Source organism: Colletes latitarsis, chromosome 3, assembly GCF_051014445.1.
Source record: "Colletes latitarsis isolate SP2378_abdomen chromosome 3, iyColLati1, whole genome shotgun sequence".
NCBI lineage: Eukaryota > Metazoa > Arthropoda > Insecta > Hymenoptera > Colletidae > Colletes > Colletes latitarsis.
Genome location: NC_135136.1, coordinates 32,225,976 through 32,242,223, shown reverse-complemented (window position 1 = coordinate 32,242,223; position 16,248 = coordinate 32,225,976). Strand labels below are relative to the sequence as shown.

Sequence of the window (16,248 nt, the reverse complement as noted above, 5' to 3'; positions counted from 1 at the left end):
ACTATGGGATACTTTATAATATTCTTCGTACACTTTACAATTTAGAAGAACTTGGAAAAAAATATTATAAACAAAAATGAAACTCTTGATATTCGTTTGCCTGGAAAAAGTTTCTTTTCGAGTTAAACGGGGAAAGTGGTTCGAATAATCGGGACAATCCGGGCGTTCGATCGCGTTGGAGAACGGAATCAGTACAGGGGTCGTGGCTCCATCACTTCCAAACCTTTATTCGTACAGAGCTGTTGGCGTACAACATTAAAAATAACGCAAGGTCTGTCGCTGTTTCAGAAGAAAAAAATAATGAAATTCGTTCCGCGGTATTTAAACTCCGATATGGACGATTCGAGCGAGAACGATTGGAGCGTCCGCGCAGCCGTTAATTTCCATACAAGAACGAATAAAAACTACACTCCACGATACAATAACATGCACTGCAAATATTCCAACATATTTTTTTTTTTTTGGTTTCGTTAAGAGAACTGGGTGGCAGGTAATCGAGCAAAATGGCGTCGCGTCTCGCCGCGGCACGAGTATACAAAAAATTAGGGAAACGCCTCGTGCCGATCGTTGTCTTCACCGGCGAGATAGATTGCCGTGGATCGCGATTCGATCCCGTTCATGATACATGCACTTAACTTACTGTGCAAGCGAGATAATCGACGGGAATATATCTCCTTGGACGACGCTGGGTTTCGTAAACGCTACGTGTAACCGTAAGACTCTAGTTTCTAGTTACCAAGACGAAATGATCATCAGCGATAAATGGCAAGAGGTGACGACGATTAAAAGACACAGATAGAAAGAGAGAAAGAGTGCAAAGAGAGAGAGAGATAGAGCGAGAGCGCGAAAATATTTGAGAAAATCGAAAGTGGTCGATGACTGCTACCGTTTAACACTTTTACTGCCGCGTCAACCATACATGGAACTAGAAAAATTAATAACTCCCAAGTACTCTGGATGCTCAAACAAATCTTTCTGTTGTTTGATCTGAAATAAAAATTACAATTTTGCAAAATATTCTAGAGATTCGATCTGGCGGTGAATGTGTTGAAAACGTTTGCAGATATTTCTTGGCTCGAATACGGGGGACCGACGCTCGCGAGCTGCCATCTTGTCAGTAATGGCGGCGCGAAGGCGGTGGTACGCGACAGTAGGCGATAAAGGGAATAAGCGGAAGTCGTCTTCGTCGACGTTCGATCTGGCTGGCACTGGCGTGGTCTCCCATCACTTTTGACGAGGACACCGAGTGGGAGGAAGAGCGAAAGGCATCGTGAACGTCGTGTCTCTCCCTATGTAACAATCAGAACCGTCACGAGGCGGCTAATTCCGCCTCTGCGCAGCTACGAGATATTAATTGGTGGGGGGGGAGTGATCAAAAATTAAAAAGGAAAATCACAACAGTCAAATCCTTCTCGCTCGAGGCCCGGGTCCCGAATGGTCGCGACTCGGCGGTTCGTCTGTGCGCTTTTCTTCGCGAAAAAAATATATGTATGTATGTATGTATATATATATATATTTTTTAATGTCTCTTAATATATATATAATGTAATAATTTTTTCTCTTTAAACATCGCGCGCGCGTGTAACGTATTATGTACAATGGTTAAATTCTCGCGAGCTTTATCGACGTTTGTCTCCAGTGGCGTAAGTTTCGCGCGCTTGGTACGCATGGAGGGTTCATCGGAAGCCCCCGTTGAAAGTTACGTCACCGATCGGGAATACAGTTTGTTGTTATTCGTCCTAAAGTGTACCACTCGATCCAGACGTCGAAGGGAGTAAACGCCTCTTCGTTCGTGTTCGCTCGTCCCACGTTGAACACGAGCACCGCGTGGCTCTTTCCGTATCCCCGCTCCTCGTTAGTCCGCGACGACGTCCAGCGACTCGAGAAACAACGTTCCCCTGGCCCCCGGGAGTACCATCCTCGGCGCAACGACGTAGAGAAACACCGCTCGACGACGACTAGAAACTGCCTCCGGGTCCTGAGAACAGGACTAGGGGGGGGAAGTCTAGATCCGGTTATCGTCGCTGATGGGGCGGTTATCGAAGGGACGACCGTGAATGATCGGCGAATAGAAGACGTGTCGGGACCGAGGAAGAAGAAGAAAGGATCAGAGGCACGTCCGAGAAGACGAGAATAAAGAAACAGACTTCGATGTGCCAGCAAAACGATGGTTGTCTTTCATTAAAATTGTCAAGTTCCCTACTGGATCAACAGACTTCTGCAGACTAGATAGATTCAAGGGGACGGGGGGAGAGAAAAAAAAAAGAAACAAAAGGGTAGTCGTTGCGTACCGATCGCGGATGGAGATTTCTCGAAGCCGTGGGGGGTCCGTTCCGTTCGAAACCTGACTTTGACTTTGCTACCGATATCTACAGAATAAACAGAAATGTTAAACGGGAGCAGCGGATTGGCGGTGCGTGGCGGCGCAAGGAGGACCTACGACGATCTCCCCTTTGCGTCGACTAACTTTTCATCGAGCGTAGCCGTCGGTGTTGCCTAACGCAGGCGCGAGTCAGTCCCCCGCTCGTTCGTCTGTCTTTTTTCTTTTTTTTGTCACGTGGACGTTTGTTCGTTTTAAGTCTTGCGTGTGCTTGGCAGAAGAACGGTTGCCGGGCGTCACAGTGACACGCAAGCCTAGTCCCACTCGTCGACGACCGTTTCGTTTACTGCAACATAACACAACGTCCATTAGCGTGATCGTTCCGGTGGTCGTCTCGATCGAACCTGGGGGATCGATCGTCTCGAAACGAGTGCTCTCGCACCGCCAAGGATGACAAATGCTGTGTCCCTCCTCCTCCTCCCTCCCCCTACCCTTCACTCTTTCTCGAAAATCTTCCTGAACCACCCTTCCAAGGCGCGCGTCGATCGGTGCACGATGGAAAAAAGACGCGTCCCATATATATATATTTTTCTTTTTTCTCTTTTTACTAATTTGGTTTCGTGTGTCTGTTTAGATGAGTGTACGTGTTAACGTGTGTTTGTGTTTGTGTATGCAAGTGTGCGTGTCGATAGCGTTTTGTAAACTTTTTCTGTCGTTCGATCCCATCGATCAGCTTGCGGGTTGTTGCGGGTGGGTGTTAAGTGCCTTTGACGATTTCTCGTGTCCGGACAGGTGTCGATTCGTCCTACGCGTCTCGATCTTTATTTCGGCGGCGTCACTGGCGGTGCCACTGCAAACATATCACGTAATTTCCATTAGTCGCTGGTCGGTTCGATCGATGAGCCCTGGGCATGCAGAACTCTAGACGAAACAATGCCAAACGGTAGTAAACTAATGAGTCGCCCAGTATATCGTTCGAAAATTATCGAATCAACGACACACTGGATACACATTGACATAATAAATAAACAATCGATCGTCAATCTTAAACGTGTTATTTTTATTTACTCGTTTTTGGAATAAACGTTGTTATAGAGGGTGTCTGATTATTCTACAAGTGAATCGAAACTGTGGAATAAAATTTTATTCTACGTCGTCTTATTTAAGGAAAATTTTATTTCGATTTATATATTGGTGCTTTCAAGAATTGTGATATTATTTTAACTTAATAAAAAAGCAAACATTTTCTAATCAATTCTTGCTGTGTTAATTTCTTTGCACCCACCATGTATCTCAACTGTATATAATTTACAATTTTAATTCCTTTTTATAGATCACGTAATTATTCCGAAGGCGACAGAGAAAAAGTCGAAATATAAATAAAAATAGTTTGCTTAAGACTGATAATTAGGTATTGTTTATCAACTAATGGAAGTAGAAGGCTTGCACGATAAATTTTTTTGACGAAGTACTCATTAACGCATTGCGTGCTATGTGATCACAGTTTACTTCCTGTTTCCGTCTATTAACAGGATGCAATTAAAACGAAAAATTATTCTTAGAAATATTCCACGCGAACTTGTACAACTGTAAGTATGATGAATATTATTATAACAGTAGAAACACAAAATGGATATTCATTTTTAATAATTGACTCGCAAATAAGCCAAGTAGAATCTTCATTTTCAATAATTTAATTACAAGGAAGCCAAGTTCTCGACTTATTGACACTAAGCTTTGCCCCCGTTCTACGCGGTTCTATAAAATTGATTTGATTATTCCATATAGACCAGAAAGAATATACAGGGTGTTCGGCCACCCCTGGGAAAAATTTTAGTGGAAGATTCTAGGGGTCAAAATAAATCGAAAATCAAGAATATCAATTTGTTGATTGAGACTTCGTTGAAAAGTTATTAAAAAATTTCAAATCATTCTGAAAAAATTATTTTTGGTTGCAAGGATCAATTGCAATCATTTTTGGTGAATACACATACCTCCGAAATCCTACTCATTTTCGAGAAAAAAATTTATCACTAAAAATATAATGTCTGACCATAACTGTCTGGTTACTCTGGAAAAAAAAAATTTCAAATAGTTTTGAAAAAATTATTTTTAGTTGCAGGGGTCAATCACAATCATTTTTAGTTATTAGACATACCCCCGAATTCCTACGCATTTTCGAGAAAAAAATTCCTTACCGAAAATCTAATTTGAGGCCCGGAAATGGTTCCCTAAAATTTCATGCGAATCTTTAAAATGTCATAACTCCTGAACGGATTGGCCGATTTTAATGTTTAAAAAAGCAAACTACGCGTATTTTGACGAAGAATATGTACAAATCGCAAAAATATTCAAAAAGTTGATCCTTGACCCCACAAAATGAGAAAAACCCCATAAAAATGGTCCAATTTTCAAACAGCCATAACTCTTACAATAGTGAATATATTTCAATGAAACTTTTTTCTGAAGTAGAGCTCATGGGTACCTACAAAAAAGTATTAGACAACTTTTCTGTAGGGCGTCAAACAGAAATAATAAAAATGAAAAAGGAATTTTTAAGGAAAATTAACAGGGGGTAGGTGCCTAAATTTTTCGACGAAAAAAAAATTTTTCAAATCGTTCTAAAAAAATTATTTTCAGTTGCGGGGATCAATTACAATCATTTTTGGTCAATAGACATACCCCCAAAAGCCTGCGCATTTACGAGAAAAAAATTCATTACATGCGGAACTTTAAACGTTACTAACTTTTTAACGAAGCCTCCGTCAACAAATTGGTATTCTTGATTTTCGTCCTATTTTCGCCTCTAGAATCTCCCTTTACAATTTTTCCCAGGGTTGACCAAACACCCTGTATACATTTTTGTAACCATGGTCTCTTAAATGTTGTTGCGTTTCTCTTAAGCAAATTTTTTAAAAATACCAAGTACGCAATGCGTTAATTAAAAGTTTATTTATCATGGAAATCTATGCCCTGACATTTAACGTAATGTCAATCGAAACAAGAAACTGAACTGAAATAGCAATAACTGCGACGTTATATTGGCGCTCGAAAGATTGGAGCACCCTTCTATCTTTTTAAAAATAAACATTTATTATAGACCCATACTAATCATATCAAAAACTGTGATCTCGTATTTTTCAATAAAATTAGAAATATATAATATAAATATGAAGTTGTACTTCGAGAGAAATATTGTTGGATCGTACAATTATTTCAAGTCAAAGTATTTTTTAAAAAATGTACCTTTTCTCATAAAAATCGATAGAAGTTAACGAAAATTACATGAAAAATGACATTAATAGAGTATAAAAATACATTATTTTACTTAATAAAGTACAAAGATTCATTTGTTTTGAAGATCGAAGGGTGCTCTGGATCTTTGATCGTCGATGTTCGCAGAATTTCAGGACCAGTCTCGAGTATCGTCGTCTCGTGTGTCGTGATGCAAGGTAAAACCGCTGGCTCGTGTAATAATCGGAAATAATAACATTACCTGAAACATCCACGCGCGTGCAGCGTTTGTCCGATCACGGAATGGCGCAGGTCTGCTCCGTGACTGAATAGTTTCACACACCAGCAGGCAGGAGTTAGCAAACAAAGTGTGTCGGGGTAAACTTCCTCGATTAGGAGTGTTGGTCATTCCAGGCCGACACGACAGTTACCGAACATCGGTTTTTGGTATAATTTTTTTTTTTTTTGTCCAGAGAATGCATGCAAAAATTCAAACAACAACTCCGGGGGACACAGAATGGCCATGATGATGATTGTTAACACGAGATTATCGTGGACATTTTCGAGTCCACCTGATGGATGATATCATCAGGGATCGATTAAATCCCAGTTTCACGATTTGTCAATCGCGTGTCAATTTTATCAATTGGTTAAAAACGGTTATCCCCCTCAATCGAGTGGCCATTTTCGTTGCATGGTTCACACACGATACTCTGACAGTCGATGATCGATGAGAGGTGAGAACAAATAACATACTCGGAGGTAGTGTGTAAAGTGATAAGAGATAGAGAATGAAAGTTATAAAGGTAGCTGGAGACAAACTGGACCAAACACTTATTACGTTGACATTGTATTAAGTGTTCGACGTTCGTACACGCGGCAGATGCCATTTGTTCAAGCGAGAAATCGCGCTCGACTGTGTTTCTTTCTTTCTTTTTTTTTTTAAATTGATAGGCCGATCATTGGTTTCGAACACGCATTGGTAACATTAATGATCTTTGTTCTCTTTTTATTATTATAACAAGTATTGCACGAGGTCGGACTGTCGCTAGTCGTTGATAATCGTTGCGATACTTTCACTTGTTATAATGTTCGTTCCGGTCTTGATTCGAATGCATGATAAAGAGATAAATAAAACACGATAAATAAACAAACTTTTGCTAATGGCGAACCAACGCGCCGTGGTCGTAGGACGTAACTCGTGTCTCTGTGTTAATTACAATCATCAATCGTACGCGTGAACTAGAATTATAAATGTAATCCTGCAAATCGGTTTTGCGGGGCTGTTCGACGTTCTCGTTAATATAAGTTTTCTTTTTTCTCTCTCTCTCGCTCTCGCTCTCTCTTTACATCGAATCGTCCGACACGTCGGACAGTAATAATGTCGGGTCTAATTAATTAGGATCACACCGTGATTCGCCACAAGTGCGTCTGGCGAATATGCATCAAAATCATTCAATGTCATCGCACTCTATATAAGTTAATTAATATTATTATCGTTATTAATAATATTATTATTATTATCTTATTATCATTAGAAATAGGTACTTCCTTGCACGAACGATGCGACCGTGGGTTTCATCATCGTAGGTTTACCGTACTAGATTAGATACAGAGCGTTAGGCAAAGGCTTGGATCCACGTGCAGAGAAACGGGTAGCCAGGCAATTAAACGCGTTCTCCGGTGACGTTCGATGGCGCGGATCTAGTTTTTTTTTTCTTTTTTTTTCTTTTTTTGGGGGATACATATATCTTTGTCGTGGAGGGGGCCAAAATATACTTTTTCGAGCAGTTCCAAAATAATTTTCTCTTCCGTAGGATCGCGAAGACGTACACGCAACGCGCGTCTCTGACACGTGAATCGCGGTTCAATGCTTTCTTTCGCTCTTTTGCGTAACGCTGCGCAGTGTTGTTAAACTCTTCTCGTCGATGGCACTACTGTCTTCGTTACCGGTCCAGATCAAAAAAACACAATCCACACAATCAATCAAGTACTTACAAATCATGTATACCACGAATGAACGCAAAAGAATTGAAAATTTCGTCAACGTTTATCGAGCGTCATTAGGTGGTATCAGGACCGTCTTTTGCATCGGCATCATCGTCTCCGCGATCTCTGTGCTTAGCGATATACCAATCCGTACGTTTACTCGTTAATTTCGTCGCGTTTTTTTTTTTTTTTTTTTTTAAAGAAAAATGAAAATATTATATCGCACAGATAGAGTCGTCGAAGAAAATCTGCCGGTAGGTGTTCTATTCGTGACAAAGTAAAAATTGCGTTACTTCGAACAAAACACACAACGTTAGTGCTGCCCTCCGGTACTTTCAAGCGGCATCAGGTGGGTGCGTGAATGGGGAGGGACAATGGCGGGTGCACGCGCTCCCAAAACACGCACCCGTGCACCCATGCACGGTACACGTCGTCACACAATTTGCTTTTGTCTAATTAAGTTTAGTTATGCCCATACCAATAAAAAAAAAAAAAGAAAAAAAAAACAAAGGAAAAAAACAAAAGTATCACGCCCTAGCCGATGATAATAATAATTATATTACGCTATCTCGTAGTGCGGATGAGACTCCTCTGCCGCGTGGTCGCCCTAACGCAAATTAAATTATTATGCATTCACGTCGAACAAATCGCGCGGACAAACCCCCCACTCCTCGAACCACATCGTCAGTCTTGTTGCGTTTGCACGGGTCGAGAAGTGGTCCGTCGCTGGTACGCGCTCGTTTACGGCTGCTCGACTGCCCATACACGATTTATAAAATCCCCCGAATGAAATGACTAAAGAGACAGTCGGATGCGTTAAAAAGGCCCACGTACTCGTGACGACACCGGATGTTTTTCGTTTTTCGCATGTGGCGCGTGTAGTTTCCGGAGGTGTCTGAACTCGGTACTCGCTCGACGGGAGAAACGAATACAAGAAACGATTGTCTTATATCGGTAAATCTAACTCTCAGATACACGTGTACCCACTTACGCGTTTCCCTAACCGTGACGATAACTAAAACAGAGCTTCACTCTTTGCGAACGGAGTCTGGAGGTCAACGAACAAAACTTTCTTCGTATGCACGTACATCCATCAAACTCATACGTTAGATGCAATGATTTTCATCGTAAAATTTTATTCATTAACGAAACGAAAAATTATATCAACTTTGAATATATTAATGGTTGATAAACAAACAAAAATTTTTAAATATTGTAAAGAAACGTAAGATATATAAATTTATAGCGTAAACGATTTTTCCGCGTTCCAAGATGTCCGCCCGCAAAGGGTTTGCGAACGACATAACCTATCGGATCGTTTGAAATCGATGAACCCAGTCGTCGTCGTTAATAGGAACCGAAGATGCATTCCTGGATCGAGCGTTCTCGCGTTCAGATCACCGTCCGGGGGGGAGGAAGGGGATTAATACGACGAGATACGGACTGCTGGAGACGATCAACTTTCAATGTCCTTTTCTTATCTTACACGCACGAGCCTTTGCAGTCCGTACCCATAAATTAGTGGTATACAAATCTATTGTGTGGTGTCGATCGTTCAACATGTAAATCACACTGATAAGGTACATGTAAAAATCAAGTGGATGCAATGAGAGTGCAAAATGTTAGAACGTTCCTGCCGTGGTCCGTTCGATACATCGAATCGATCGTGCTCGATCGAAGTCGAGTACACTGAGAAAAAATTACACTATCATTGTAGTATGATTTGCAAAACACGGCAGGATTTTCTAGTTGCTAATAGCGATTGTTCTACGAGGTGAATTTAGAGGATGTATTATCAATACAGTTGTGCATGTATTACTTTGATGGGAAGGAAGACGTAATATACAGGTTCAAAATGAGATCCATTAATTCAAACTTCATGCACAATCTCTCTCTTGGTTTTTCTGCAACGGATCAGGCAGTTCCAGCTTAGACATCTTGATTGAAGCAGATACTCTTGATGCTAAGAATCGATGAACAAGAACAGTTTTTAATAAGCAACAACAAAAGCAGTTAGAGTGGAAAAGAATAAATTAAAAGAGCCCAGAATATCTATTATAAACTGAAAAGTACAGTGAGCTGCTGTGTTCGCGTGTGTGCGTTAAGGTCAAGTGCCCAGAATTAGAATTACGGCAAAATAATGTATCATGCTGTAAGACCCCATTCTGCCGATGTTTTAACTAATTTTAGGTATATCTTGTATTCTACGGTATAAAAATATAAAAAAAAAATTCGAGAAGTGCTTTCTTCGACTCTAATAAATTTCAAATTAAAAAAAAAGAAAAAAAAAAAGACAAAATATTTGAACAGCCTTCTTTTAAACATCGCTAAGACATCGTCAGACTTAGCATACATATACCAATCATGCGGGTGTTTGATGAGCTAGAGGATTTAATAATAACTACCCAAGATAAATGATGTTTAAGAGTGCATTGTGTTCGTAGGGCATGCAAGTATAGTGTTGCAGGGGACATGTGAAACGTAACAGGTTAGAAAGAACATCGATGGGTATTTTCTTGCAGAGGAAAGTTAATGTTTAAAAGGCACTCGTAGAAAATAATTCAACAATCACAATTTGTTTTGATTACGATGGGTCTCTTTATCACTCGATGCCACTGAAATCCGTATGATTGTAGAGCGACGTCAGGGTACTGGTGTGATGCGGGCATGGTGGGCCTTGGTGGCAAATTTGTATGGTTGTACTAACACCATGCACAACAGTCAAACTGGTTAAAATCTCACTTAAACGCACTTCGTTAATAACTTATCTCGACCTTCCCGGGCAACGGGGAAGAACTTTAGTTAAATGCAATTGCAAGTCCGAGAACTCAGTTGTAAATGTTTTCCATGGGAAAAACATCGTCTGTTAGACTAACATTGTTTCACGGATGTTCTATATGGGGCAAATACATAATAGTCCAAAGAACACAGCCCACATTAGAACGATCCAATGCACTGTGTAAATTGGATTCTCACCATCTGTAATCTTTCTGGCAATGAACTTCAGGGTTTCGTCGAGAAGTACCACTGGAATGGAGAACTTCATAACGGTAACCCACTCCTCAGCCGTTAGGGGGGTAACTTGGAATACGGTCTAAAACAGAAAAGCATTGGCAAGCGTTACATCGACGGAATATAACAATATACGATAGGCAACGATTTGTTTATTATACCGAAAGGACGTCGACGTAAAGGATGACAAAGTGGAGTGTGAAAGAAAGAGCCATAGAGGCAATGAGCCACAAATTAGACCAGGGCGGCATAGTGATGAGAGATTGATTCTCAGATAAACTGAAATGAAACAAAAAATAAAGTATAAATTAATAATAGTTTACGCACTTGCAAAAATGCTCGTTTATACCGTGTTACCTGTTCATAGCGTTTAACATTTCAATGGTTACGAGCACAGACAGAGCCATCGTCATGGGATGAGGATCCGTGAAGATCTTGCAGTTAATGTCCTTGAATTCTTCGCCACCGCCCAAGCACCCCAAGTGATGAGTCTGCGAGTTGCAACGTTTCCGTTGGTTAAAATCTTTATCCCTAGTCGTTATAATCAACTTCGACCATGCCGCTTATCGAGTAAAACTTATCCGAAAACAATTGGCGATTCGTACAGTTTGGAGTCTCAATTTTAAGCAATAATTACCAGCTGGTAGTAGCTCATCTGTGGGCCATGTGGACTGTACATGAACCACCATGCAGCTGATCCAACGGTTGCAGCACCTACGTATCCGCCAATAGCCAAATAGCGGAAGAACAGCCAGCCGGAGATGAGAGATTCGTCGGCCTTACGGGGAGGCTGTAACACCATCACAATTACACATTAATTTAATTTTGACAATTAAACACGATTCGCGCGTTTGGAAACATTACCTTGCTCATGATGTCCAAGTCGGGTGGATTGAAACCAAGAGCAGTGGCTGGAAGACCGTCAGTGACCAAGTTGACCCACAGAAGCTGAACAGGGATCAAAGCTTCGGGAAGACCGAGGGCGGCAGTCAAGAATATACTATAATTGTTACACACGATTAAACGTGTTACTTCAAGTGCTTTTGCTCGTTGCATACTTTGAGTGGATGCCCGTGTACGTACCTCACGACTTCACCAATGTTGGAAGAAATAAGGTAGCGAATGAACTGTTTCATGTTATTGTAAATAGCACGACCTTCCTCAACAGCGGCGACAATGGAAGAGAAGTTGTCGTCTGCCAACACCATCTCAGAGGCGGATTTCGCTACAGCGGTTCCGGATCCCATAGCAATTCCAATTTCAGCTTTTTTCAAGGCTGGGGCGTCGTTTACACCGTCACCAGTCTACCATACAACCATGACGATTATTAAAATTCATTTTAGTACACATACATATTTGTATAAGCATTTACCAATAAAATAACTCACCATAGCGGAGATTTCGTTCATGCTCTGCAAGAACTCAACGATCTTGGATTTGTGAGCAGGTTCAACGCGGGAGAAGAGACGGGCCCTGGCGCAAGCCGCTTTCTGTTCAGACGCAGGAAGATCATCGAATTCACGTCCGGAGTACGACTTTCCAGTTGTGTCTTCATCCTCGCCAAAGACACCGATACGTCGGCAGATAGCTTCAGCAGTGGCTTTGTTGTCTCCAGTGATGACGATGACACGAATACCAGCGGCACGACACCTGACAATGGAGTCGAACACTTCCTTACGAGGCGGGTCGAGCATACCAACGACGCCAACGAACGTCAAATCCTTCTCGTAGGTGTAGAACTTCGTGGAATCGCCAAGGTCCATGTCGTCGGGCTTCATCGGGTGATCAGCAGTGGCCAGAGCAAGGCAACGCAGTGTGTCTCTGCCAGTTCCGTACTGGCGGGTCAGGTCCAAGATACGATTCTTCAAAGTAGAAGTAAGAGGAACCTTGGTAGAACCGACACGGGCGTGCGTGCACCTGTCCAAGACACCTTCGGGAGCGCCCTTGACGAACAATTTCGGTCCGGTGCCCAATTTGCTAGGTTTAAGAGGAACGCAATACGACGACATGGATTTACGATCGCGAGAGAACTCCAAAGTGAACTCTTTCTTCCATTTCGTTTCCATGTCCTGCCTGACAACGATGGCTCCGTTACGCCTGTCCAATCCGCTCTTCGACACACCGAACGGATTGATCTTCTCCGCGAGCACAATGAGGGCGGTTTCCGTCGCCTCGCCGACCTTCTCGAACGCCTGTTTGAACTCGTTGAAGTCGATGGCCGAGTCGTTGCACATGATGCAAATCGTACCGATTTCATGGAGCGTTTCGTAGTCTTGACCCTTGATCTTTTGTCCTCTTAAGAAAACGTCACCGATAGGCTCGTAGGTCGATCCAGTGATCTCGAACTCGTGGAAGCTGCTGTCGTTGCCCTCGATCTTCTCGAAGATGAACATTCTGTAAGAGAATTGGGAATTGTCGTTAACGAGCTACGTATCGAGGGGATTAAGCATCGAGGAATGGAGACGTACCGACTGACGGACATCTGGTTGGTGGTCAGAGTACCGGTCTTGTCGGAGCAGATGACAGACGTGCAACCAAGAGTCTCAACAGACGGCAACGATCTCACGATGGCGTTCTTCTTGGCCATACGACGCGTTCCCAGGGCCAAGCAAGTCGTGATGACGGCTGGCAAACCTTCGGGAATGGCGGCCACGGCAAGAGCGACGGCGATCTTGAAGTAGTAGATGGCTCCCTTGATCCACGATCCACCGTGGGCAGGGTCGTTGAAGTGTCCAATGTTGATGGCCCAGACGGCGACGCAAATAACGGAAATCACTTTCGACAATTGCTCGCCGAACTCGTCCAGTTTCTGCTGCAATGGCGTCTTGATCTCCTCGGTCTCGGACATCTCGGTACGGATCTTACCAATAGCGGTGTTCAAGCCGGTTCCAATCACCACGCCACGAGCTTTGCCCGCAGCGACGTTGGTACCGGAGAACAGGATATTTTTCTTGTCCTAAAGGAGGGAGAAACTTACGTTGGAAAGAAGGTTCTTTCAATTTGGGTAATTGCTCTTTATTATGTAGGGTACATTTGTTCTGAGATCCTGTTGATGAGAGATGGAGAAGGAGAGGAAAAAGGAGTGTTTAGGTCTGGGTCTGTTAGTGAACGCTTGCGAGAGAAACGGTCCCTCTGGTGGCGATAGATCCCACATTGTTTTATGAGCGAGGAATGAAGAGTTATTAGTAGCAAAATAATTGAATTAATGAAATGGGGAGCTTCGTAGAGGATTGTCTCAACACCTAAATGTAATTAATGTCAGTGTACACACCTGATTGACGGCACGTGGGTCGGGGACAGGTTCGGTATGCTTGATAACCGAGACCGATTCACCAGTCAGGATAGATTGATCGATCCTGAGGGTGGTGGAGAAAATCTTGGTAAGACGAATGTCAGCAGGGATCTTGTCACCGACGGACACCTCTACGATGTCCCCGGGCACGATCTCCTTGGCTCGAATTCGCTGGACACCGGCCTTGTCCGTTCGTAAAACCTTGCCCATCTCGGGCTCGTATTCCTTCAACGCTTCGATCGCGGACTCAGCGTTACGTTCTTGCCACACACCGACCACGGCGTTGGCGATGAGAATGAGCAAAATGACGAAGGGCTCGACGAAGGCCGTGAACGCATCTTCGTGCTCTTCAAATAAAGCTAATACCTGTGAAACAACGTGCACTTACTTAACAGAGACTCTAAGATCGTCCAAATCAAACACAGTTGTCCCTGAATGGAAACGTTCGACGATTCTCTATACTCGTTATTTTGTTTAACGTTTTCAAATAATTTTAAGCACTTAGAAACGACAGGTAAAATTATGAATAAACATTTATAATTGACTCGTTGTCATGGTCGGAATATTCAGAATATTTTCATTACGAATTTTCTACACGTGCGTAAAAAGGTAATGAGATTTTCATAGCGAGGAGAAATCGATGCGCTATTTTTTCACCTTTGAAACTAGATGTATTTATAATAAGTGAGCCTTGAACCCTCGTAAACATAGTATGACTTTGACCAACTAATAATTACTTAGCTGCTCTCGGAGGAATAATGTGGCGCTTCGATTTTATTAATTAACGTCTTTCACGTCACATCTAAAAATAACGACAGTCGTCGCGGCGGTATTATTCGAACATTTATTATTCGCAAGAAATGCAAACGTTTCGACGCTATCCAACAGAGAGACACCTATCTATTTGTTTAATTTCCACCTCTTCGATTTATCTTCGAGCGTCGAGAATCTTCCCAGATTAATAGATTCTCTTTAAACCTTCTCGTATCCCTTCATCGCGCTAGTAAATTTCGAACCTCCTTTTCTCACCTATCGATCCACTATTTCGACTCTAACATAAGTCTTAAAAATATGTATTTTTCGAATGGTATACGTACAAAAGAAATAATAGCAGCTAATAGAAGAATCTTAACTAGAAGGTCGTCGAATTGTTCCAAGACCAGTTGCCATATGGATTTTCCTGAAACGAAAAGAAAAACACAAATTACATCTGTCGCGATGTTTGTTCCGCGGACAAATATTGATCTCGAAGACGATCGACACGAATAACCGGTTTCGAAACTCTTTTTTTTTTTCTAGTACCCACGCAACAGAATTTGCATGAAAATACTACGTCAATATCGTCGACTTATTTCGAGAACGTTTCAATAAACGATGCAGCGACCAATTGTTTGTACAACCCCATAGAGAAAGATTATTTCTTATTTATATTTCCGCGAGCATTCCGCCTGGGATACTTTCGGGGAAAATATGCAATTTTTCACTGTGATATACGGTCATCGATACCTCGATATTATCTAAACTCGTAACAGAACACTCGTTACGATCTGGTACGATAAATCTTTGATAGATGATCGATAAACAATAAACGACGATGTCCAAAATAAACGTTAATTCCGATTGATTCTAATTTTTATTTCGACAGAAGCAACCTTGAAGTTGAGAACTACATTTAATAAATAGCCACGAAAACAAAAGTGACAAAACTGAGTAATAATCTAAAGTACACGTGGCAAACTTTTTTCCTGATTGCGAATAAATATCAGATTTTTACAAAATGAACGACACATAGCCTTAATTGGAATTTGCTTCGACGCCATTTTGTGGTACCGTTTCAGAGAATTAAAATTGTTCTTTCTCGCAGACAGGCTTACAAACGCTTGCAATTAAAATGGTTTTCCCCATTCGTTAATTAAGTTTTCGTAAACTTCGAATCGAGTTGTAGCGAACGAAGAATCGAAAGCGTTATGTTTGCAAGCAATAAAATGGTGTAATAATTCTCCGAAATTCGGTTGGACCAACTTCGAATGATCCACAAAATGGCGGGATTGGAAACAGCAGTTTTTGAATTATAGAATTTGGATTTCATCGACGAGTTAGGCGTGTGTCAACTGTACACGTGCGAAAAAAAAATGGCGGAACCGAGAGTAATCGGGGGCAGGCGATGGTGTCCTTGATGGCAAGTGCCTTTTGCTAGCATGCGATTGACGTCACGTCGTTCCAACGTGCTCTACGGTCGACGATTTCATTAATTGTAATCTACGATGGCGACCAGAGACGAGTGAAAATCCGATTGCTGGCCAATTATAGGGACACGTTTCGCCCTCGACGTTACTGGGCTCTCGTTTTTGGCCACCCACCGTCCTCCACGGAATTTTATGACTAATTATATCCCATGTTT

The 16,248-nt window shown here is 42.0% G+C and overlaps 1 protein-coding gene across 5 annotated transcripts in view; it reads right to left on the bottom strand.

Moving 5' to 3' along the window:
* Positions 1-203: 203 nt before the first annotated feature.
* Positions 204-16,248, bottom strand: part of Serca (ATPase sarcoplasmic/endoplasmic reticulum Ca2+ transporting SERCA) — a 67,578-nt gene continuing 51,533 nt past the window's right edge. For 4 of the 5 annotated variants that reach the window (XM_076762198.1, XM_076762201.1, XM_076762199.1 and 1 more), the window contains exons 4-14: positions 14,945-15,027; positions 13,827-14,213; positions 13,024-13,511; positions 11,944-12,949; positions 11,639-11,859; positions 11,420-11,555; positions 11,193-11,345; positions 10,913-11,046; positions 10,717-10,834; positions 10,520-10,637; positions 6,476-9,506 (exon numbers count right to left, since the gene is read on the bottom strand). In XM_076762198.1, the coding sequence (XP_076618313.1) occupies positions 9,421-9,506; positions 10,520-10,637; positions 10,717-10,834; positions 10,913-11,046; positions 11,193-11,345; positions 11,420-11,555; positions 11,639-11,859; positions 11,944-12,949; positions 13,024-13,511; positions 13,827-14,213; positions 14,945-15,027 (2,930 nt within the window). In that variant the 3' untranslated portion in view covers positions 6,476-9,420. Of the gene's footprint in view, positions 3,171-6,475; positions 9,507-10,519; positions 10,638-10,716; positions 10,835-10,912; positions 11,047-11,192; positions 11,346-11,419; positions 11,556-11,638; positions 11,860-11,943; positions 12,950-13,023; positions 13,512-13,826; positions 14,214-14,944; positions 15,028-16,248 lie in introns of those variants that run through there. The other variant, XM_076762202.1, reaches the window with a different exon arrangement.